The 25827-nt window shown below is 35.4% G+C and overlaps 1 protein-coding gene across 5 annotated transcripts in view; it reads left to right on the top strand.

Annotated features, from left to right (window-relative positions):
• Positions 1–25827, top strand: part of Csmd3 (CUB and Sushi multiple domains 3) — a 1035998-nt gene that overhangs the window by 494146 nt on the left and 516025 nt on the right. For all 5 annotated transcript variants that reach the window (XM_040730388.1, XM_040730387.1, XM_040730386.1 and 2 more), the window contains one exon: positions 5940–6061. In XM_040730388.1, coding sequence (XP_040586322.1) covers positions 5940–6061 — 122 coding nt within the window. The remainder of the gene's footprint in view (positions 1–5939; positions 6062–25827) is intronic.

The raw sequence follows: 25827 nt of genomic DNA, 5'->3' as shown, positions 1-25827 counted from the left end.
TGCCACTGTAGATCAAAGAGTTGTGGTTATCTTGGTGTTTATATTTATCTTTTTGCAGCATGATTGCCTTACTGTATGAAAAATGCTATAGCACGTAGGGGTGTAGGCTCTATGTGCCACTTCCTTACCTTTTCCAGATTCATTGAGTTTGTATAGATGTTGTATTAGGCAATTTGGCCTTGCCATCAGTTTATGAAGAGTAACCCACATTCTTGGGAAAAACCTGGGTTGTTTGGTGATCTTTATGGGATACCTTTGGCCAACAATTCAATTAAGTGTAACTCAGTCCTCCTACTGGAAGCTTCATGAGGTAGTAAGGGATGTCCTATTGGGTCTCTGTCTCCACTATCAATTGGGAATTTCATTTAGATTTTCCCTATATATGTATATGTTTTAGGAAGCTCCTACTGAATTACGTTTCAGATGTCCCTTAGTTTTAGCTGTCTCTCTGCACATCCCCTCCCTCATTCCCTGTTGTGGGATCCTGCCTGTGTCCCTTTGCCACTTTAGCCCCCAAATAACAGGCAAGACACTATATTAATTATGGAGCTGTTGGCCCTTTTGTATGGTTTCTAACAGAGTAGCTCTGACTTAATTATTAACCCACAATCACTAATATATATATATATTTTGTAAGGACTTATCTTTCCAAGGATGCAGCCTCATGCATCTTCTTCCTGTCACCACATGGTGATGACTCTCCTCACTACATTTCCCAGAATCCTCCTAGACTCTTAGTCCCACCTATCTTGTTTCTCTTGGGATCAATAGTGCTTTATTTACACCAATCAAGTATACACACAGAGGGAATTCCCCCATCAATTCCCTTCTTCCCTCCTCTTCTCTGTTTGATTTTCCAATTCCTCACCCCATCCACTCATATGTATATAATATATATTTCTTTCCAAGGGGGATCATTCTTCTTCCCCCCTTGATTCTCTTACTCTATATTGTAGAGTAAGGTATAGATTATAGATATAGAGTCAATACTAAACCTCTGTGTTTCCATGGATTATAGCTTGATTGTCATTGACATAATTGTGAGTTTTTGAAACGTGAACCTCTATCCTAACTTAAGTTTGAATTGTTTGGGGATCTCCATGTGACATGCTTGGGCAACAACTTAACTGAATGCAACCATAGCCCACCACAGTAAGGCTTGCCTGGCTACAGATTATGGCCAGTCCAGAATTCATATCATCCATTACCAGGAGTCCTCATTAGGGTTACGCTTATAGACCCTAGGAAGTTTCCAATACATTAGGTTTCCACACTGCCCTCAAAATGCTGCAACATTCCAGCCGTCTCTCTCTGTCTCTCTCTCTCTGCACTTTCTCCCTCCACCCCCCGCACTTAATTATTTCCCTCTCCCATCCCTATCTGCCCCACTTCACCCACAAAATCCATTCTATTTCCCCATCCCAGGGATATCCTTTCTTTACCTAAACTCTCTGGGTCTATAGATTATAGCCTGAATACCATTTACTTAATAGCTAATATCTACTAATAAGTGAATACATATCATATTTATCTATCTTCATATGGGTTACTCCACTCAGGATGGTTTTTTTCTACTTGCATCCATTTGCCAGCACATAAATGATGTAAGTTTTTCTTTAAAAGCTGAGTAATACTTCATTGTGTTAGTGTACTACCTTTTCTTTGTCCATCCTTTGGCTGTGGGACATCTACATTGTTTCCAGTTTCTGGCAGTTATTGAAAAAAAGCTACTTACATTGCAGGCAGAGTATCATTGTAGATGAAATGGTTCTGACTGTTTTCGCATTTACGTTTCTCTTAGGGTAGCATGCAGATTACCTTCTGGTACCAAAGATTAATATTAGCACATACAGATGAAGTCTTTATGTAGGCACACACTGAGTGTCTCCAGATTCAATGGTTTGTGTAGGTGTCATCTTCAGCAACAGGGCCTTGGTGTCAATTTGTGGAGAACAAGCTATAGTCTTAGCAATGGCCTGGTTTTTTGAAGGATTCACAGGGGATCCATTTTTATGATAACTCAATGATGTCCCAGTATTTGAAGCTTGGTGACAACAGATAGACTGTTGATCATTTCATTTAGATAGCTTTCACATATGTACATACTTTAGGAAGCTTCTACTGTATTTTACCACATTACTCTTCAAATGACCCTCAATTTTAGCTGTCTCACCCCATTGTCCCTCCCATGTATCTCTCTCTCCTCCTCCCCCCAGTGAATCCTCCTTTCCTGCCTCCCTCCATCAATCCTTAACTATCTATTCTATTCCCTTTCCAGCACTGTCTGTCCCTTCCAGTACTTTGATCTATACCTAACCTCTGTGATTTTGTGGGTTACAGCTTGGTTGTCACTGATGTAATATAAATAAGATACCATATTTGTCTTTCGTGGTCTGGGTCAGTGTCCTGAATCCTTATCTCAAAATAAAAAGTGAAATAAAGAAAACCAGCAAAGGAAATGTACTGTATAGCTAATTTAGCTTCAAGCACAATTTGAAAGAACAAGCCAATGAGAAAACTTGTGCAGCACCTAACAATAGTTCCTGTTTGATACTCAAGAAGACCCTAGGAGACAATAGAGAACAGTTGGAACAATGTTCAAGTAAAAAGCCAATCAAAACAAATAAGAGCAACACAAATTGTATTAAATCATACTCTTGATGAAGAAAGAATTAGTGATAAGTAAACATAGTGGAATAGTTGTCAGCATGAAAGATAAACAATGATATTTTAGTCATATTTCAAGGGCCTATTTTTTAGTATATGTGCTGCCAAAGTGAACACACCAAGGACCTATTTTATTTGACATTGTGAGAGAATACTGAACAAACTTTAGAGAGTAGTTTAGGTCCATTTAAATCATTTTTCCATTTTGTTTTTCAAGACAGGGTTTATTTGTGAATCTCTGGCTGACCTGGAACTTACTACATAGTCCAGGATGGCTTTGAACTCAGAGATATGCCTGCCTCTGCCTCTAGAGTATTGGAATGAAAGGGATGATGTACCACTGCTAGTGGTAGACTTCTCAGCAGCCGTTTAAAATTTGAAATACACACAGTGATAAATCTGTCTTCTACACTCACCTTGCAATAATAATATAACCCTAAGGATGAATAGCAGGAAACTACACAGAGGTGATCTCCAAATCTCCATGTAGATTTTATAAAGTTCTTAAAATGTAAAATAAGAATAAAAATAGCCAGCATATGATCATAACCAAGCATGAAACCTCAAGTCCTAAGTCATTTCTCGATTCAATTACATCACGTGTTTTGCTGATTACTATGAGTCAGTGCTATAGGTACTACTCTCTTCATGCATCAAGTGTCTTTGAGGTCTTCTCACTTCCCATCCAAGGAGGAAGAAACCTAATGTTCTATTTTCTCAGTGAAAAACCAGCAACACTGTAATAATTTGATCAATCTTTCACAGTATTGAATTTGTGGAAAGGGCATTCATGCAATGACCTAGAAATCAACAGAGTTCCAGAGAACTGTGATTAGAATTTGCTCAGTGTTTGCAAACAAGAGCATATAGGCATGGGCTCAAACACACATGTAGACACATGAGCAGAAATGTGGAAAATCACATACAGGCTCACAAAGCAAATATCTTAAAATTAGCCTCAGGTTGGGAGGCAGCAGACATGACCAAACACTTATAGTTAGTTTGTATTTGTCATTTCATTACAGCTCCCTTATATACCTTTAAATGAAAAGAAAAAAAAAACCCTAAAAGCATCTTTTCCGTAGTCCCCTGTAGGTTTACGGAGTCTTCATTGGAATGAATGTGGTATTGGTTTTATGATTCAATTCAAAGCTGTGCCAAACATCTTGTGTATTTGTTCCTTTAGTAAACTGCCTGTATCCAGAAAAGCATGAACAATCAACAGATATGATAAATGAACATCCTTTAGGAGCTTGTAGTTGCATGTTGCATTTCAAAACAATAAAATTTGGGCCAGACTGTCGAAGTTCATGCCTTTCATCCTATCACTTGGTGACAGGTGCATATCTAAGTTTGAGGCCAGAGTAGTCTACCAAGTGAGTTCTAGGACAGCCAGAACTACACAGAGAATCCTGCCTTGAACTCCACCCTGTACAGAAAGAAATCAATTGTTTCAGATTATTGTTAAATAGAAAGTATCACTTACACTAATCTCATGTTCTCAAATTCTTTGTAGCTACACAGTCTATCAGGCCACTGGTAACCAAACACTTTTATATGTGTGCTATTTGTGTGCTGTTCTATAGGGAGTGCAATCAATATCAGATGTAGAGGAATTGAGAATCATTTACATAAACAATAATGATATATCAGGTATAATTTGCTCAAGTGGAGAAAATTTCTGCAAGTCAACTACAGAAGAAATATTTTACAATTGAGAGTACTATGACTAATTAGAAATTAAGGTGTGGCACATGCCAGAAAGAACAAGCTAAGTTTGTGGATATGAATAATATTAGGGCATGATACTGGAAAGAAAGTCTACAGTCATCATTCAGATATTGTATTAGGTACTTTCTAACTCATCCTGTAAGAAACAGCCGCAAAATTTTCCATCCAATTAAGTAGGGTAATCAAGTATACGTTTTAGACAGTATAATAGCATAGAAAATACTTCAGTGAAGAGAGAAACTAGGATTTATAAAATAGATAAGATACCATTTATTCAGTCCAGGAGAAGTGATGTAGAAGTTCCCCAGCATGAGGAAGGAAATATACCAGAAAATCAGATGAAATCAAGTACCAGTTTCATACAGGTCTGTGGCAGTGATTATAGTCAAGAGAGAAGTATGGGAGTGAGGTAAAGAATGTTTATGTAAAAGACATCTTGATTGAAAGTTTATCAAATTCCTGGGAGTCTGTGGGGAAATTCACCTAGAAATTAGAATCTATGAAAAAGATGATGCAGATATTTTTGAGGCTATCAAAGCCAACATGAAGATTCATGTCATAGAAATAAATTAGTGTAAATGTACCTGTGCTATTTTTTAAGAACAATGGCTATAGCCTGATCATATGTGAATGTATAGAACTATCATAGCTTGATCTTCAACGTGACAATGCTGAGAACTCTTTTAAAACATAAGTGTATAAGAAGATGCATGCTGAATCTCAGCTTACTTAAAATATAAGTTATTATTTTTGACAGGCTAGAAAAGTGTAACATGCTGGGATTTTAATGAAATAACACATGGAAATGCAAGTCACAGTTATTAGCACCAACGAACTTTGTGGTTCAGGAAGGAAATAAAAAATTGACTAGCATATCAATTAAGAAGAAACAAGTAGAAAATTGAGAAAATGTTGCCACTTTTTGTATAAATCCATTAAAATTACTTGCACAGTCCTCCTTATGTCTTAGTTGTCTAACTCATGGGCGAAAAAATAGAAGTGAGTCAGTTTAATATTGATGTTTCTCAACTGTTACTAGCAGTCCTTGGATACTTATTAAATGGCAAGGAAATTCTTTTCAAATTGCTCAATCATTCCATGGCTTTGCTGCTTACTCTCTGTGGATTTGTATTAAGATAATATTAGGTAAATATACCATTGTGTATCTGAGAAATTGATATGTAGGAGAAATTTATCTTATGTCACAATTACATTCATGAATCCTTGTAACATTTAAAGTATGAAGGCTGTGACCCTTGGCTTGCAAAAACACTACAAATTCCATATACAATGCCTTTCGATATATTTTATACTTTTATTTATATAACTAGTTTTCAGCTCATGTACAAACTTGAGTTTTCAAATTTCAGACTGCAGCATGCTCTCCAATTTCAACATATATCATAAATAGTAGCATAATATGCATTTCAATGCAGTTATAATTGTGCAATTTTGAACTTAACATCCTTTGAAACATATTTGATTACTGTGATTTTACACAGTGTGTTTACCTATGTTTGAAATTTCAATTTCTCTTTCAGTTAAGACATGTGGCTCTAATCTTCAAGGACCAAGTGGCACGTTTACGTCTCCCAATTTTCCATTCCAGTATGACAGCAATGCACAATGTGTCTGGGTCATCACAGCAGTGAATACAAATAAGGTAAGGGTAACTAATAACACAGTCATAAAGGCGATGATGACAAAGATTGAGGAGAGGACAAGACAGTAACTTGTGATGCCAGCATGATTCCACAATGTAGATTTATCCACTCTATTTCAAATAAAAGTGAAAAATTTTGAAGGTTAGCCTCTCTGCTCCCAGTTGCTAACGTGGAAATGAAGTTATCGTTGAGTGATTTTTGATATATAAGGTTAGAGTTTGCAAGCTGAACAGATGTGGATTGTGGCTCTTCACTTGATATATTTTCTACTTGATACGTCTTTCAGGTATATCATGTTTGCATGCATAGGTAACTTTCAATTCTGTCTTGCTGTCACTAAAAATCATTCTTTATAAATGTTTTAATGTGTCCAGAAGTAAAAGAGGATCCATGTTAAGAATGTTTCCAAAGGCTGGCTTTTCTTTTTGTTTGAATCAGACAGGGGTAATGAAGTATGTGCCATTCTACTCCAAAGTAGGTTGTAAGATCAACGGTGGACAGGAGAAACTAAATTTAGATTCATTCTCTTGCTTTCAACTACCCTGATTGTCTTTGAAAGTATGTTTCTCTATTAGTTTTGTTTTGTTTTAAGATGTAAATATTCTTCTCAATTCCTCAGATTCTAATATGCTCCCTGATTAAAATAAAAACAGCTCAGTATACCATACTATAAAACAGTTTCAGATCACGAATCTCATAGTGATGTATAATTTACTGAAGATTTTAGTTTGCTTAAACTCTGACTCAATTTCTTTCTATTTGAAATGAGATGACTAAAAGCATGTATTTCATGTTTTACAGTGAGTAATATGCAAATTAACATATGCAGAACCATCTGTTGTATTAATAGATTTTTGGAATATATTAATACGTGTTAGAATAATTAAGCACCGTCTAAGAGAATATCTCTACTATCCATCAAGTTTTAAACCCTGATGCAAACAGCCACAGACTTGGTACAAAATTATCATTGCTTGACAACTGTATTTGCTTTAATGAAGAACCATGATGGAAAAAATTACCCTTACTAAATCAAAAATGTTTTTTTATCAAAAAGTAGGGAAATCAAAGAAAGAAATACCATAAGCTATATAAGGAAAAATTTTCCACCAATTCAATTTCTGTCATTAATTTAACTCAAAGTAATAAGTTAAAATTTTAATAAATACTTTTCAGCAAAATTATTGGTAATTGAGAAAATTAAAATTTAACATATACCTTGGATGATGAACTAAAATTTACTAAACACATTTTGATAATATTTGTAGTATTTAAAAATCTTTTCATGACTTATTTAATACTGAGAAGACACCCATTAAAGCAGTAATTATGTTTTCTGCATTTATGAGAATGCCTAAATAGTGGTTCTAAGATCAGATAGGGAAGTTCAGCAATGCATTCATTTGATGATGAAGGTTTCTATGCATTCATGTATATGTATGCATGTATGTAATATATCCATGTATGTTTGTATGTATTTATGTGCATATGTGTGTGTCACCAAAATCTGTAACTTTATTGAAATAAACATGGAGTTTATTACTAAGTATGAAACAAAAATACATTAACTTGATCTGAGAGAAAAAATGTTTTGTATCATAGGAATCATGTAAAATACCATCAGGATGAATTGCTATCTAAAAGTCTAGAAGACATTGGTCTTGGGAAGATTAAATTACTGCCATCAGTGAACTACCTATAGTTTCAAAGATTTTCAGAATGCTCTGTTTATCTAATATGATTTTCTAAACTTTTCTAACCCTAGAATAAATATAATTTTGATTATTAAATTTTTATCTATTTTGAGATATACTATAGATTTTTTTCAGTAGTTTTCAACCTGAAGTCAGTCAAACTATTGATTATATTTATCAAATCCAAATATATGTATAAGAGAGATAGACAGAGATAGGGAGAGTGAATATACACCTTACTAAAAGAATATATTTCTGTATTCATCTTTTTTCCTTTTTACATATGTACCATATATATATATGTATATATACTTATATATATATAATTTCATAGTATGCTAAGGGTTGTAGAACATAGTTCATAAACACTTTTGGAAAGAACAATTTCCATTGACTGCTTCCTAGAATCATTTGTGAAAGGCAATTGCTAACATACTCCAGTAGCACACATCTGTATTGTTTGGTCTAAATCCCAAGTAAGTGTGTTCTATGGTTTGTATAACTGTCTTGATGTTTGTAGTTCATGTGTGTTTGGCCTTTTAAATCAACCATGTTGTTATAAACATTCCAAGTACATAGTTGGCTGGGACATATTAAATGTAAGAACCTGAAATCTATGGAAATTGGTGCGAAAGTTATATCTGGACTACACTCTTATTAACTATATTCTTATAGGCATGATCATTGAATCTTGTGAGAAATCAGTTTCTTTTTTTATTCTTCTATTTGAGATCATCACATCCTGTAAATACATGGTACTAACTAGGAGAATGTGAAATTTCTATCACTAGGCAGAACAATTTTCAATGTCATGTAAATATTACTAGTACCTTGTTAAGCAACATATTTCTTTTCAGTTAGTTCTTAAAACATCTTCACATATTAACATAAAAGTAATTCTATAGTTAATTGTGTGATGTGTGTCTATGCCTTATTTTGAAATACTTTGCAATTGACTTATTAGTCATTAATCATTTATTTATGATAATTAAAATTTCAAAAACCATATAATATAGGAGTTGGAGAGATAGCTCAGCAGATAAAAGTTTATATTCCTCTTGCCAAGGGCCAGACATCTACTTTGGGTGTTTCAATATTATCTGTACCTAGAACGTCAGCAAAATCAAATACTCCTTTCTGGCCAATAGGAACAGCAGTTGGGTACCCAACACAAATAAATGCACATAATTAATTAGAACCTTAAAATACTTAGAAATAAAACTAAATGTCTGAGCATCAGAAGCTTAGTATATTTCTGTGTTGTTCTATGACTTTCACAGTATACAGACAGGAGATATTTTTCTTACTTTTCAAGATTCATCACTGAATGTTATTTGGGTCTACTTAATAGAAACAAGTTGAAATATCAAAACTGGTATTTTACTGGTCATTGGACTGATTGCTTTGTTAATAGACCAACTTAACATTATCTCTGTGTGAAATGAATTGAAGGCTCACCATTATCTGTTTCTTTTCTCAGATTTTCCTTTCTGAAATTTTTTTCACTTTCCAAGCAAAGCCAAAGATAACTTTTCTGGTACAAATCACAGTGTTTCCATGTAAATAAATTGGAAAATCAGCATAGAGAACTCCAGATTTATAGCTACTGGGTGGGAGCTATTTAGAAAAAATGAGTGAATGTTCAACTAAGAAATATTTGCAGCAAGAACATATTATTTTGCCTCAGGAACAAACTCAGAGAAACACCCATGGCATTTCTGCCTACTTTTCAATCATCTAATTGTTTGCTCAATTTTCAATATATCTGTGTACCCAATCATATGACATGAGAAGTGGCTTTTAAATGATTTTGAATCAGAATTAAGTTTAGCTTATTTATACAAAAATAATTTACACTTTTCTATTTCTGATATAAGTGGAATGATTTATTTATGTTGGAATTGGAAGAAACTGTATTTAATGTATTATAAACTCAAGCAAGAGAGAAAATGCAGTTTACTTCTTTTTGTTTTGTTTTGTTTTATGAATAAAGTCGACAGGCTATTTTTCAATTAAAAAAACACAGGGTAAATAAAACTATCAAAACACATTTTGTGAGTGGGGGTTAAAAGAGAAACCTTAGCATCATCAGTCACAAATGTCAACTATTTGCTTTTTAAACTCCAGGTGCCACATTTTAATAAAAGCGGGGTTAAAGTTCATTAAAGGGAATATTTAATTTTAATCTACAATTGACAGGAAATTCATGTAATAATTGATGATATTTTCGGTATCTTATCTGTGGCATCAAGAATGTATTTAACACATTTAGTACGGCTGAACTCAGACAAACATCAGTTTAGGCTCTTGGCATACAGATTCTTCCTGTAACTCCATACGGAACAATATCCTTACCACAGTGACTTCTATTGGTTGATCAAAGATAGACAAATTAAAGTTGATGGCAGTGGATATTGATGAGAATATATATTCTATGGCGAGGGAATTTTTCCAACTGAAATTTGTACTGACAGGAGCTCACAGAAAGAAAAAAAAAGTTGAATTCTTAGTACTAGAGGCAACTTAGTTTTTTTAATTTCTCAATTTTATCTCACACCATCCAAGTATCTCTCAAACAAATCCCAGAAGTCCTTTCTTTCTTAATTAGTGACCCAGTTTCACAGGGAAAGTGTTACAAATCCAGAGTACATAGTGGTTAGTAAATATTTTAGCTGCATTTGACTGCTTTATAAATAAATGTTGACAACATTTATATCAGATTCAATGAAACTTATATTGTAGTGTTCTTTTGCTTGGGTTTGTCACAGAAATAGTTATTTGTTTCATGCAGTTCTGGTAAAATGTTTTTATAAAATTTCCAACTACATTGACATACACTATACTTTGCTGTGTAGGTGATAATATGTTATCATTGAAACTTGCCCCATCCTAAATTTAGAGAAATGGGAAAAATTTTAATTAAGGGAGAAAAATCTAGGCAGGTCATTCCATTCCATTATTTATATTAAAGGTACATACTGAAGTTCTGTTTCAGACTAGGAAACCTAATTAAACTGTGAAGTCTTCCTTTCCTGTGTTCACCACAACAATAAAATTGAATGGTTTTCTTTAAACCAACATTACATTCCCTCAGTGACCCTCATCACAAAGGCTTCAAGAATTAGAATATTCCCTTGGCTTTCAATAATAACACTGTTCTAGGGACAAGTAAGTGTCATGTTTCCATCAATGAAACTTGGCTTTTGCCACTTCAATTAGCATTCACTTATGGAAACACGGATTCTTTCTACCAAAATGTGGAGAGTTTAGTCTACAGTCTAAGGTATGCAGGTAGAGTTTGTTCTTCTACCTATTACAGATGTCATAGTTTTGGTTTCTAGAAAAACAGACCTAAGGAAGAATTGCATACAGGTGTTTTACTAAGGCATACTATGGGGAAATATAAGAGTAGTGCAAGAACCAGAACATTTTAGTGATCAACAAAAGTGCAACTATAGGCAAAACCTAAGCAGTGAACCAATGCTAGCCATATAAACCACATCTGAGAGTCTGTTCCAAATGGGAGGAGAAAGCTGACAATTCATACCTCTGCATTCCATAATCATCTGCTAAGTGTTATCACATTTAAGTCCCCATATGTTGTCTCTGGGTAGCACAGTGAATCTGTAGAAAGCTAATTGGTGAGGTCATTTAGACATAAATGTATTTGGAAGATAGAGAGCTATTAAAATGAAGGCCGAGAGACATCCAAGGAGATTTGGATCATTCATTTGCAGTATCTGCTGCCATGTCAGTGTCTGCTGGAGTAGAAAGGGGGACCAAATGGTCACACTGAGGCATGAATTAAGCATCTCACTAAAAGCAAAGACATATGGGCAGTTATATAAGGTTAAAATAATTAAAGAGCAATGGTGACCTGTGGATTTTAATATGTATATGAATAGAATACAGAAAACAAATATTTCCAAAAAATCAACACAACTGAAAAAATGTATCTGTAACAGTTTCTTCTTGACACCTAGAAGAAAAATAAAAAAGACAAAAAACAAAACAATAAACACTGGCATTTTATTTTCTATGTCCTCACTGGTTCATACCAGCACAGCAATTGCTTAACTATCCTCTTCTCAACTCTAGCCTTAGTACCTATCTTTTTCAATGAATGCCTCGTTTATTCTAAATATTATATTTAATTATACCTTCTTAGGTACAATGAGTAGTTACTGAAACCTTAACAAACATCAATGAGCAATAATGGTCATGTAAGGAAATACTCTAGTTCTTTGTTATAAAGGTCATCTCTGGAAAGAAAATTAAAGATGTTCTTTACTCTGGAGATATATCGAATTTATCATCCTTCTACAGTGATGCAAATATTGCGCTAGTGTCACTTCTTGTTTGGTGGGTTGGTATCATGGTGTATAGGGTCTAGCACAGGGTAATACTATTGATGTATTTTGTTTTCCTCTGCAGCCTGAATAACACACATGCAAAAATAGGAAAACCAGCATACTGGAAGTTTCCAGGTCATTTTGAGGTTGATCCCCTTTTGTCATACAGCCAGTGTGTGACATCTTCAGTAACAGGGTTTTAAAATGTAGTTCTGGTGTGTAACCAGAAGCAATTGCATTAGACAGTCAAGGTGTTCCTGAGTTCTCATTCTTTAATGTGGAAGAGAGTTCCCATGTAATAGCACCTAGGGCAGACCAAAGAATTCCTTCTACATAACATTCCTTTGGGCAACTGCAATTAAATTCAGTGGGTTATTAAAACAACAAAAACAAAAGCACAAACAGAAGACATTGAGATTGGGAAGGAGATATGTTGTGCAGGATATGAGAGGAGATATAGCAGGGAAATAGGAGCGGATATGATTATATTTCATTATGAAAATAAATGCAATTATCAAGAATATAAAAATAATGTATGATCAATTTTAGTATTATTGCATATTTTATATATAAAATAATCTAGTGGCTGATGGAAGCAGAGGCAGACACCCACAGCTAAACCCTGAGCTGAACTCCTGGAATCCACTTGCAAAGAGGGAGGAGTGATGAGCAAAGGGGTTAAGGCTAGGTTGGGGAAACCCACTGAAACAGCTGACCTGAACAAGGGCGAGCTCATGGATACTGGACTGACAGCTGGGAAACCAGCATAGGACTGTTCCAGACCCCCTGAACATGGCCATCAGTTAGGAGGCCTGAGCAATCTATAGGGCAGTGGATCAGTATTTATCCCTAGTATATAAATGGACTTTGGGAGTCCATTCCACATAAAGGGATGATCTCTCAGCCTGGACACACAGAGGAGGGTCTAGTCCGTGCTGCAAATGATGTGACAGACTTTGATGATCCCCCATGGAAGGCCTCACTCTCCCTGGTGATGGGATGCGGGTTGGTGGGGGCCAGGAGTAGAGGGGAGGGAGAGGGAACTGGGAATAACATGTAAAACAAGCTTGTTTCTAATTTAAATTAAAAAATAAACAGGAAAAAAGATCATCTAATGTTATAGTTCATATTATTGAATCATTGGTGTTGTTGAACGCTTCCTTTTAGAAAAGTTCTCTTTCCTGGGCCCAATTATTCTATTCTGAAAATTTGTTTACCATCTCATTATTACTATTTTTCTTCCCTTTATATCTCTTTAAAAGGTCACCATCCTTAAGTATTAGCAATTCATTTTTCATTCCTCTTCAATTGTTACATATCTAAATGTAAATCTAGTAGTTTCTTTCCAACTAATTAACATTCTTCCAATATGCTATTGTTTTTTTTTCACTTAAATTCCATCATTATAATTTAGAACATCAACTAATTTTGAAATATGTGAGCCAATGACCAGGGGAAAGAAAATAATTATTTTGACTATTCTTTTATTTTTTATTGTTTTTTTATTTTGGAAGCACTCTCATTTTCATATCCATCCCCCCCATTCCCTCGCCCTCCCATTCTCCTATGCTTCCCACCGACCCCCCAACTCACCCTCCACTTATTCCCCAGGGATAGTGAGGCCCTCCATGGGCTACTATTAAAGTCCATCACATCATTTGGGGGAGGCCACAGGCTCTCCTTCTCATACCTGGGCTGCAATAGTATCCCTCCATAGGAAATGGGCTTCCAAAGTCCATGTGTGACCTAGGGATAAACGCTGTCTCCACTGTTAGAGGGCCCATAGACTGCCTTGGCCTCCTAGCTGGCACCCACATTCAGAGGGCTTGGTTCGATCCAATGCTGGTTCCCCAGCTTTACAACTAATGTCTCCATGCTCTCATTAGGTCAGGTCCACTATTTCAGTGGGTTTTTCCAGCACCGTCTTATTCCTTTGCTCATCCCTCCTCCCTCTCTGCAACTGGATTCCAGGAGTATGACTCAATGTTTAGCTGTGGGTGCCTGTTTCTGCTTCGATCAGCTACTGGGTGAAGGCTCTAGGAATGGTAACCAAGGTAGTTGTCAGTCTCATTACAGGCGAAGGGCGTCAACGGCAGCCTCTCCACCACTGCCTACATTCTCTTTTTTGGAGGGTGGGTTTAAGCCATTCCTTTTATTTCCTTCTTTAATCTGAAATAATTCAAAGGTTTATGTAGCTTGGCAGTTTACCAATCACACACATGCATACAGCTGCTCATTCATTTGGGGTCATCCCTATGGATCCCCTAACATTTCCCCAGCGCCAGGCCTCTATGCAAAGCTGTACTGTACTGGCTCCCTCTATCAAGGCATCTCCTTTCTTGCTCTCCTCTATTCCTCCCCTGTCTCAGTCCTCCTCTTCTTCCCTTCTCCCCCTCTCCCCTTCCAACTTCCCTCTTCTCCTCCCTCCCAATTTGCTGACTATTATCTGGTTTTATTAAAGGAAGAATTCCATTCCTATAGAAACAATTTAGCCTTCATTGTCTGATGGCAATAGACTTATTTTCTTAAGAGAATAAAATGTTTAGTCCATGTTAGAGAAGTAGTCCAGCTGCAGTCTTCCCGTGACAAAATGAAGTGTCTGCAAGATCAAGGAGATTGTAAAGCAAGCATGTTTGTGGGACAATGGCTGCACTTGGACATCCCCCTCCAGCAAAGAGACAAAGAGCTCTTTTTTTTTTTTGAATCTGAGAAATGAAATTCGACAAAGACAAGCTGAAGTCTGACCTTAGACTAAATCTCCCATTTTCTTTCTCAATTGGTTTCCTAACTAGATAGACAAAATTAAATGTCACTTAATCATCTAAACTATACAAAACATTCCACCTATTCTCTCCATTACTATTGCCAACAACTGCCTTTTTATTCTTTTACTAAAATGTTTGTTTTTATACAATATTTTCAGGTTACGATTTTCATTTTTCTACCTTATAAAATCCTTCCCACCTTGCCTCCTACCCATGTCAATACTCTATCTCTCCCTAGAAAGCAAACTGGCGCCCAAAGAATTATAATAAAATAAGATAAAACTAAAAGAAGCCAGAATTGAACAAAGGAAACAGACAAACAGAAGAGAAAGAGCCAAAGAAAAGGCACAAGAAACAGAAATTCAGAGGCATATGGATTCGTACATAAAAGAATCCCACAAAATAACAAAATCAGAAGCCCTGATATATTCACAAAAGATGAGTAAGGTTAAAAATCAAAAACAAACATACAAAAAACCCCAAATGATTGAAGTAATATGAGACAAAGAACCTCCAAAGAAATCAATGTGTTTTCTATGTGTTATTCATCTACTGCCAGATACAGAGCTGACCTTTAAGAGTGGTTCAAATCCCCATATGACTCAAAGAAAATGTTTTTTCTTTATTAGTGTAGCTTACATAAGCAAGGGTGAAGGGTTACATGCAAAAGCATGGGTGGTTTTAACATAACTGTAACACCTGAAAGCCCATTCCAGCATGGGTGTATTACTGACTCATTAAAGGAGCATCCCTGGAGACCACTGAGTAAATTGCTGACAGCCCCATTGAAGAATCTGCTCTTAGTGTTTAAACTTTGTGAGAGGCCTTATGAAACTTAAACGTTTCTGAGCTTCTGGAGTCCCATAAGATTCATTTGCTTCCTGTATCTTATGAGGCTCCCTATTATCTAAGGGAGGAAATGGTTAAATTTTGAGGAAATAGTGACACAAAACAGGTAATTAATCTACTATCACAGAATCCTTCCCATGACAGTAAGAGGCTAAGGGTTTGCTTATGAGACAGATCACTTAATCCTTAGTTAGCAACTGTAAGGATCTGGCTTTGATCCTTTACACTGTATTTATTCATGAATTATTAAAAATTATGAATCAGTAACACTAATAAATGGTGTTACTTATAATATTTAAACATCATTTATTGCTACTTTTCATAGATACCTACGGGCATGTTTGTTTCTTTTGTGTGTGTGTGTGTGTGTGTGTGTGTGTGTTTTACTCCTTTCTGTGCTGCTTTTACAGAGTGCCTGCCTAAATGTTTTTGAGGCGCTCTGTAAAAGATGATTATATTTTTGTATCTACAGCTTTCCTTTTCAAGTAAAGGCTTCTACTCTGTTGTTTCTAACATGGCAGGCATTTGTATATTCCCCATGGAGTAGGAACATCATGTCTTCTCATGGGCAGACTATGAAAAGCAATTGAACTTACTGCTACCTAGTGAATTTCAAGGGACTCACTACGATTCACAATTGTGAGGCCTTAATGGTCCATTTACATCTTACTGGATTCACCTCTTAATTATGTCAGAGCCAATGCAGTAATTTTAAAGGGAAAATATTCCGTCCATAGTATTTGGCATGTACATTTTCCTGATGATAATTTTTATAAATAAAATCACAGAGAATTTTTGAAAGTCTGCCAATGAACTACTTTAAAAAAATAGTCTGAGGATGAAAAATAGTTTCAGAAACATCTCATTTATTTTATTCTTTTTTTCCTTTCATGAAAATTGTCTTGCAAACAATATATCAATATATTCTGATATGCCCCCCACCCATTCCTCTCAATTTCTCCCCATCCCTCATCTATCTGAACCCATCCGAATTCTGACTCCTGTTAGAAAAAATAAAACCGACTTCTGAGAGAGGGATAATAATAAAATAATAGAAAAATGAACATTGGAATGAGATGAAATGCAGAAGCAACTGTGGCTCAACTGTTCTCTCTCTCTCTCTCTCTCTCTCTCTCTCTCTCTCTCTCATACCACACACACACATATGAACACACACACACACACTACTAGATGTATTTCATAGTTAAATGACAAATGTTATACATTGAAATTTTATTAAAGTTAGATTCAGATCAGATTAACGTGTTAAAAGTGAAACCATGTGAGGATTTATCCATAGCATAGTGATTTAATCATTTCCTGAATAATTTCCACTTTCAGGATTAACTTTGTCTTGCAGACAACGTTTCATATATATTGATGTGGCTTTTGGGATACATATTGTTCTACATTACTTTATCTATTTTCGGGTTCTTGATAAGTCTCTTGGTTATAACATATATTTAATGTTATTGACATGCTAGTAAACATATCACCTAAGAGTTTAATGATTCACCACAAATAAACCTATCAGGGCTCTGTTTTCATAATAGACAAGTAAAAATAATAATGCATTTCTCCTAGGCTCTTGGTAGGGTAGTTCATGCAATGTATTAATCATGAGGCCCAGATTAGTAAGACAAATATATTCAATGTAGTAATGACTACTGCCTCTGCCACTATCATACCACTACTGGGGTTTCTACCAGTGTCAACTTGTAACAAAGGTGTGGTAACAAAACTTCAGTGTCTTCAATAGCATTTGAGCTTCCTAACTCTCAGTAAGTTTGGTGCTTTCCATACTGTTGGAAGATTCTTTGATGATACTATTCATCAGAGAGTACCAGCGGATGGGCCTCTAACAACGGAATCTGAGGAAAAACTAGGGAAACTGGGGAAAGTTTTAACTTGTGTGTCCTGTTGACAAAAACCTTACAACCTGGAAAATACCCTAAGTGAAACAAAACCAGATGCTAACACTTCTTTGTTTAAAAATAGATGCAGGCAGATAAATGAATAGAAAAGATAGATAGATAGATAGATAGATAGATAGATAGATAGATAGATAGATAGATAGATATCAGGCTGATAAGTGAATAAATAGACAGACAGACAGATAGACAGATGATAGGTATTATAGAAATAGGTATGAAAAGACCTAAGATTTTTCCTGTGGCTGTTGTCCAGAGTGGAAACCTTTCTGGATCCAGGCATCATTCCAGTTATCCCTTGCAAAGAAATGGATAAACAGGGATTAATCTAAAATTTAGCTGTTTTGTGACATCTATACTGTGTGGCCTTCTCCCTAACACCATTGGTTCTTCTAGTCTGTAATATTTTATGTATGAATCCCTTAAAAATTTCAAGTTATTACACTTAAATGGGATATTTTAAAGTTAGCACCATGAGAAGTATCTTGATTATTCATTCAAATCTGTCAAAAGCTTCTCAGAGTTGTAATAATTATAATAAGTAGTCATAAATCATGTTCTTTACTATTTGAATACGATGTATAGGTCTAGATTGACATATTATGAATGAGTTGTTACTTAAAATAAGATTACCTATAGTGAGCAAAACAAACTGAATATGATCTTCTTTGTTCTTGTGGATGGCATAGCATAATTGACATGTTGTTTTGCGGTTCAAATTAGAATGTTAGCTGAAAATTAATAAACAAAACTAGTCACTGAGTATCTATGGGAGATTGGCTCAAGGATGTTTCCCCATAAGAAAACCCTTAGCTTTTCAAGCTCCATGTATAAAATTGCACAACATCTACATGTGTCACCTCTGTGTAGCTCCACAAACTTTACATTGTAGTTGTGGTATACATATGTTTCTTTTGTATTATTGGGCAAATGAAGAGAGTATACTCAGTACAGGTTTGCATATTATATTGTTGAACTTCAAGTGTGGAAGTCAGAAAAAGCAGAGAGCTAAATGTGCATTTATCTTGATTCTATCAGTTATTGAATAATCAGATTTCAGATATTCAGAATGTAAACCTAGAATATTAATTAAAGATACAAATCCAAGTGTATATTGTAGCATAATCCTTTATAAAGTATATATGGTGAACAAGAACTTAGATGATTATTCTCTATTCTTACATTCCCCTATGAAACATAATTTCTAATTTCTTTGACAATGTTCTTTTTGATTGTCACAATGTCAAGTTGTTTTAAAAACATATTAAGTCAGTAGAAACAAAAGGAAAAAAATAAAAATAGATGCTGACAGATAAATGAACAGTTATACATACAGGCACACAGACAGACAGATAGATAGATGATTGATACTACAGAAACAGTTGCACAAAAAAATCTATGAATAGATAACATAGAACCCAGTCAGAATAATTCCATTATTAATAAAAGATAACACTAGAAAAAGAGTGGCTTTTTATTAGTTCAGTTTGTTGACTGCACACTATTTTATTTCAAATCATTTTAGATATATGGAATTTATTACCTGAAATTATGCACCATATCCTTCAGTGATCAGCATATTATCTACAGGAAATATTTAAAACCATAAAAACTTAAGTTTGTCATTAATGTGTATTTCAGCACTTATGTTTCCTCCTGCAGGAGCTAACCATGAATAAGTGATGGAAAAGTGCCAAAATGTTTGCACTTTTGTGCTATAGATTTAAGATTTGATACAATTTTCATTTCATTTGTATTGTCACTTCAGTGAAACACTTGTAGTTTCTCATTCAACCTGTCATTGTTTCATGTTCCAATCCCCTACAGAGGAAAACCAGTGTCCAGAAACAAAAGGCATTGTAAAGAAAACAAGCTAAAAGCTTTTATCATCCCATTAATACTTTTCTCTGTCCCTAGACCCTTCTTCTCCTCTGTCAGTAAAATATGAGCCCTTATAAGAATTGAAGCTGTTAACTTGATAGAAATACAAAATGGATGAACCTACAGAATTCCCTGATCTGGCACTTCTCTTTATTAATGGTCTACGCAAGTTCCTTGGGACATATCTTATGTAACAAAATAGCTACGTATAGCATTACAGAACATAATAATTTGAGACTATAAAAAATCATTCTCTCTAAACTGAGATACTTCCAAACATTCTTTGTACTTTAAAGCATTTATATTCTGTATTAATATATCTCACAAAGGTTGTAAATGTCCCTCTTTTTTTAAATGAGTCCATGATTTACAATGTTTAAAATTTCTTCCATTTATTTAAGGTATCATTTTTACCACTATACTATTGTGATATGATATTAGTTTGATATTTGTAAGCAATAACATTTGACGAGATAATCTTTTGAAGCAAAGATTTTTGCGTTGGCCTTCCCATGGCTTTTTCATATGCATAAAAATATAAAAAAGGGAGAAAAACAGCTTGTCCCCCATCTTTATTTGAAGTAAAGATCATTTTGAGTGTCTACTCTGTCACATTCCTATATCTGTAACACAGCCTGCGTCATCAAGGTCCCTTCCTCTGTCCTGCTTCCAATTAAATCTAGACGAAGCTTGTTGGTGAATGGGCCAAATAAAGAGAAAAAACCTTATACTATTCTTCCTCAGTACACTGGCTAGTTTCATGTCAGTTTGACCAATGTTAGTGTCATTTGAAAAGAGAGTCTCAGTTAAGGAATTGCTCCCACTGGATTGTCCTGTGGGTAAGAGTTGGGCCATTTCCTTTATTAATGATTGACATTGATGGACTGGGCAGGTGGTCCTAGATGGTATAAGAAAGCAGGAATCCCAATTCATGGGGAAACAAGCCAGTATGCACATGCCTCCATATCCTCTGTATCAGCATCTGCGATGACATCCCTGGATGATGAACTAAAGCTGTCTGATGAAGTAACCTCTGTTGTCCCCAGGATGGTTTTGGTCAGTGGTGTTTTGTGACAGCAATAGCAACCAATCAGCCTTACCTGTACATATTATACAGTTCAAAGAGAAACAAACCCCTTGAGACTCAAGGTTCTAGGCAGTTTTGCAAGCACTAAGCCACATTATAATGCAATCTGCTTTGGAGCAGGAAATCTGCCTACCAAGCAGTAGCCAACCGGTAAAAGTTTTGTTGCCACATAAGAAGACTCTGGGATCCCAAAATGGAACCACTGTTGTCTCCCTTAACTGAGTTCACAATTCCTCTTTGCTTTGACATGACTGGGCTTTTCCTCCTATAAAACCTTCTCCTCACACTTCCTATGGAGCAAGGCAGTTTTCATGTCTTTTCAAAAGAGGTAACTGTCAAGTCCATGTTGCAGGAGACTGAATAGTAGACATTACATCCAGCATATCTAAGTTCAGTCTTCTCCATTGGACTTTGATGACAAAGTATGAAAAGAATATCAAGACACTAGTTCAGCTCTCAAGTTGATTTGTGTACCTCAAATACAATTTACATTATTGCCGCTAAGTATAGATTCTAGATTAATTTATCTAGTAATAAAAAGTCATTTATAGTAGAGTGTAAAGAGAGGCTTTTTCCTTGAGAGAAGCCTTCCCACCGGCCTGGTTCTAGAGCCCCATCAGTCCCAACTAAACACACAGGAGGCTATATTAATTATAATTGTTGTTATAAGCTGTTGGCCTTGCTTGTTTCTTACTGGCTAGGTCTGACTTAAGTAATTACCCCATAATTGTTAATCTAAGTATGTCTCTTACTGGAGAAATTTCTGGGCCTCCTACCCCATGGCGTTACATCTCGAACTCTATTGTGTTTCTCCTTCCCAGAGTCCTCCTGGACTCCTAGTCCGACCTATCTAGGTTCCTATTGGCTCAACAGTGCTTTATTGACATAAGAATTCCCCAACAGTAGAGTGATTTTTTTTTATTTTGAAACACATGCAATGAAGGAAAGCATTAAAGGAGAAGCAAGACTTTGAGCAGTTGAGCGTGTTGAAGGCAAGCTCTTCCAGGGATCTCAGTGGTGTACTCTAGAAGACAAACCTAGTTCCCAAGATATGTTGTGAATAGATGTGAGCATCTGCCTGATGCAGAATAAGTTACCTTGCCAAGCTACAGCTGTCCCTTACTGAGCATCTATGGCTTAACACCTAGCTTTGTGCATTATTTCACAGTGTCAAAGATCATGATTCAGAAAGTATCCTTTATAAACACTGTTTTATGTGTCTCAGAGAACTGTCTATCTTTGTCTACCATTCTGTGGTAGAGATGTAGCTTAACCTGAGGCATTCTTGTGCCCTTCACTATATTATCCTGTCTCACTAATGAGGAGAGCTTGATATTCGTGTTAAAGCATCATTAATTTGTTGAGTTAAACACTATCAGAGGCTAATTTGAATGCTGTACTAATTACGTAAGTACAAAATGTCCCCTAGTTGGGTCAGCTGCTGGAGAAATTTCATCTGCTTTCAGATTGGAAAAAAAATCTAGACTTCAGCTGAAAGATAAATAGCTTATATTAATTTAGGCACTCTATTTTTCACAAAAATAATTAGTAACTAAACACTAATTATTGCATTTCGGGAATTCTCTATTTCAGTAGAATTAACCTGACATGAAGAATAAAGTTTATATTTTTAAAGGTTGTGTGTGTGTGTGTGTGTAGGTTTGTGTGTTTGTGTGTTGAGTGTACATGTGTGGGTGTGGGTGTGCATGCACTTGCATATGTGTAACTGCTCAGGAGGGCACTTTGGATCCGCTGGAGTTATAGTTGCAGGCATTTGTGAGCCTTACTAGGTGGGTGCCTAGATCTGAATCCCCTTTCTCTGATAGAAGTGTTTGTTCTTAACTTTTGAGCCATCTTTCAGGTTCCTAATGAATTTTATTAGATATGAGGTATTGGGGAGGCACAGTGCTCTCAAAATCTGTAGCACTTGTCTAGCCAAATGAAAAACAGCATGAAGCATTTAACAAATACATTCTGACATTAGGCAAACTACACATTTGTGCTTAAATTTTTCTGTCTGAATAAACACAGATAAATTACATAGGAAAAAGCATTCCCTTAAACTAAGTAGTTGTTATCTTTATTTGAATAGTCTCTATTCAAGTATGGGAAAAGAAAATGAATGTTTCAGTAATAAGGAATTGCATTACAAGAGCACAACTCTCCAGGGATATACAAATTCTAGCACAGCTCACAAAACACCTGGTTCTTGACCCCATATACTTCATTATATAGCAACTGTATTCAATGTACATATTCTAATAAATAACTCTAGCTTATACAATAAGGTAAAATCAGCTCAGTACAAACTAACTTTTCAAATTCACTTTGGAAATTCAGGTATCCTTTTATGACCCTGTCTTACTCTGGAAGTGAGCTTATCACGTAAAGAAGATGAAAACCCACGGCGGGCGGTGGGGAGACAGCAGATGAAGTTGACATCTGACCTCTACATGAACACACATAAACATATGCACATTAAACCCCAACACACGTGCACACACACACATGTGCACACACACACAAATGTGCACATATGCATGGATGCACACACGTGTGATTTCCACTCAAACCAGAGAACTGAAATTCTATGGTCACTGGTTACAGAAAGCCATCATCTTTCCCTGAACACTGTTGATGAGGACTGACTTCTGGCAAAGTAGGAAGATTGCCCTGAGAAACTTGGAAGGTAGCAGGTGTTAATAGGAAGACGACAAATAACTTCACAAAATGCAATTATCACAAATTCTCTTTCAAGCATTCACAAAGCAGCAGAAAATGAACCAGTTAGACCTATCATTCCACAACATAAATCAAGAGTGGTTGATTTAGTTTAGAAAACTCAGACAGTTATTAACTAGTTAAGTAATTTAAACATAATTTTTATGTCAGGTTTCTTTTCACCAGCTCTATAAGGTAAGTGAAGAGGTCTACTCCACATTAAATGACTAAGAAATTTCATAAATAGTAGAGCATTCCCTATATACTAATATACAAGATAACCTTCCAAGATTAATACTGAATATTTCAGTTTAGCAGCAAATAAACACAAAGAAAACACATTCATATCACATTAATGACCATTAGTTATATTTGTATATTAGCTTTCATTTTGTTTCCACATTATAGAGAGTTAAATTGGTGGAAAACTGTTTTGTAACCACATTAATAACACAGGAGAGTCCATAGGAAGGACCTCTTCATGCCAGGCTGTGATGACACACTGTTTATGATCTAATAAAACTTGCCTGAAGATTAGAACGTAAAGCTAGCCACAGCAATAGAGCCCAGGTAGTAGTGTCACAAACCTTTAATCCCAGAAGTCACACTTGTTAGGCAGGCAGTGCGGGCACAGACCTTTAATCCCAAGACTCAGGAGACAGAAGCAGATAAATCTCTGGGAGTTCAAGGCAACCCAGAGCTGCATGACAGTGAATCAGTCTAAATGAGAAACAAAGCTCACACCTTTAATCCCCACACTAGAGAGAATATGAGGAGCTCAGTGCAATCTCAGAGGGCAGTCTGGTTTTTTTCGTGGAGACCTCTGCAGTCTGAGGGAATCTAAGGAGCAGTAAGTCTCTGAGGATGGGACTTTCAGTCTTAGCATTGGTGGAAATGAGAACTCTCAAGCAGCTAGGCTGCTTTGCTTTTCTGATATTCAGCTTGTAACCCAGTATCTTTCACTGGGTTTTTATTATTTGTGCTACCCAAGGCTTTTATTTAATGGATTATATTTTAACGGTACTGGTCTAGACGTGATGTGAAAACCAGACAAAAGACTCAAATCAGAATGAATAGGTTGTGCAAATTCATTCTGACTATTCTAGTTTCTTATTGATTTTTCTGTTGCTGAAAGTGTTCCAAAATTACAAATGTTCACACTTTTCACTAACAGCTGAGGATTAATCACTTATCTGAAATTGTATGGATTAATTTGAAATGAATTCTTTGTTTAATTTTGATAGAGGTAGTGTTCCCCTTGTTGCATGCATTCATGCAAGAATCTCAGTTAAAATTTAGTAAATGCTTCTACTAAATATACACCCAAACTCTTTGAGGACAGACTCATGACCCTATAGTGACAGATACCAAAAATTTTGTATATATAATCTGTCAGTAATTTTTTAAAAATCTAATTTTTATATACTAACTTATTAATATTTTGAGCCATGTGAAATGAAACATTTTCTTTTTTATTGCAGTTTACCCTTCAATCTATTATTGCTAATCTGAATAGAGTACATGACATCTTTACTTTGGATGGAATCACGGAGGAAGTATTCTAAGAGGCACTAAGATAACAAAAAATGCATTTCTCCATATATGGTTCTCTAGACACCAAAGGAAATCTGTAATGCTATGAAAGCATGCATAAAAATATATCTATAGACATATATGTATACCATAGATACTTGAAAAGAACATTAGGTTGAAGTAAAATGATAGATGACATGAGGGATAAGTCCATTTTGCCTTGGAAGTTCATAGCAATAACCTTTTAGAATTTGGACCTTCTCTCCTTGACCAATTGGTAACATGAAACTCTTAGAACTCCTCAAAAGTCAAGGATTGATCCAAGCTGGACATTCACAAGTGAGGGCAGGTTAAGAAAAATTAATGTTATTATGTTTGATTTAGGTCCATAGGATTTACATGGTGTAGCTAAATGATAGTTAGCTAAATAAGTTCAAAAGGAAAAATATCTATAAGGGTGTCACTTGAAATAATAGATCCAGATACTTAGAGATACCAAATGTTAGATACTTATCTAGATAAGGTGAGTTTATCAAGTATTACAAGTTCTTTACATATAAGGTGGAATAATATTACATTGTTTGCATTTGTGTCATGATTTACTTTCTTTTTTATTCATTCACCAATGTGCATTTAAGTTAGTTTTATTTCCATAATTTGATGTTTGTGAAATATGCATAAGTGAACATGGGAACAAAGCTATCTTTATAAGGAGCAAATTTAATTTTTGAGCACATACAATGACAAACCAATTGTGGGATCACATAGTAGTCCTACTTTTTAACTTTCAAAAGTATCTGTATAATTTTTCTAATTGTGCCAACACATTCATACCAACAGCATACACTGGATACCTTTGTGCATATTTTTAATTTCTTATGTTTTGCCTTTGACTTTTTCAAACAATATGTACATTTATTTTAGGGCTGTGTGTGTGCTTGTGTGTGTGTGT

This window comes from Mesocricetus auratus, unplaced genomic scaffold (assembly GCF_017639785.1).
Source record: "Mesocricetus auratus isolate SY011 unplaced genomic scaffold, BCM_Maur_2.0 Super-Scaffold_100023, whole genome shotgun sequence".
NCBI classification, from domain to species: domain Eukaryota; kingdom Metazoa; phylum Chordata; class Mammalia; order Rodentia; family Cricetidae; genus Mesocricetus; species Mesocricetus auratus.
Note: the sequence above shows the minus strand (reverse complement) of the source record. Positions and strands in the feature narration are given on the sequence as shown.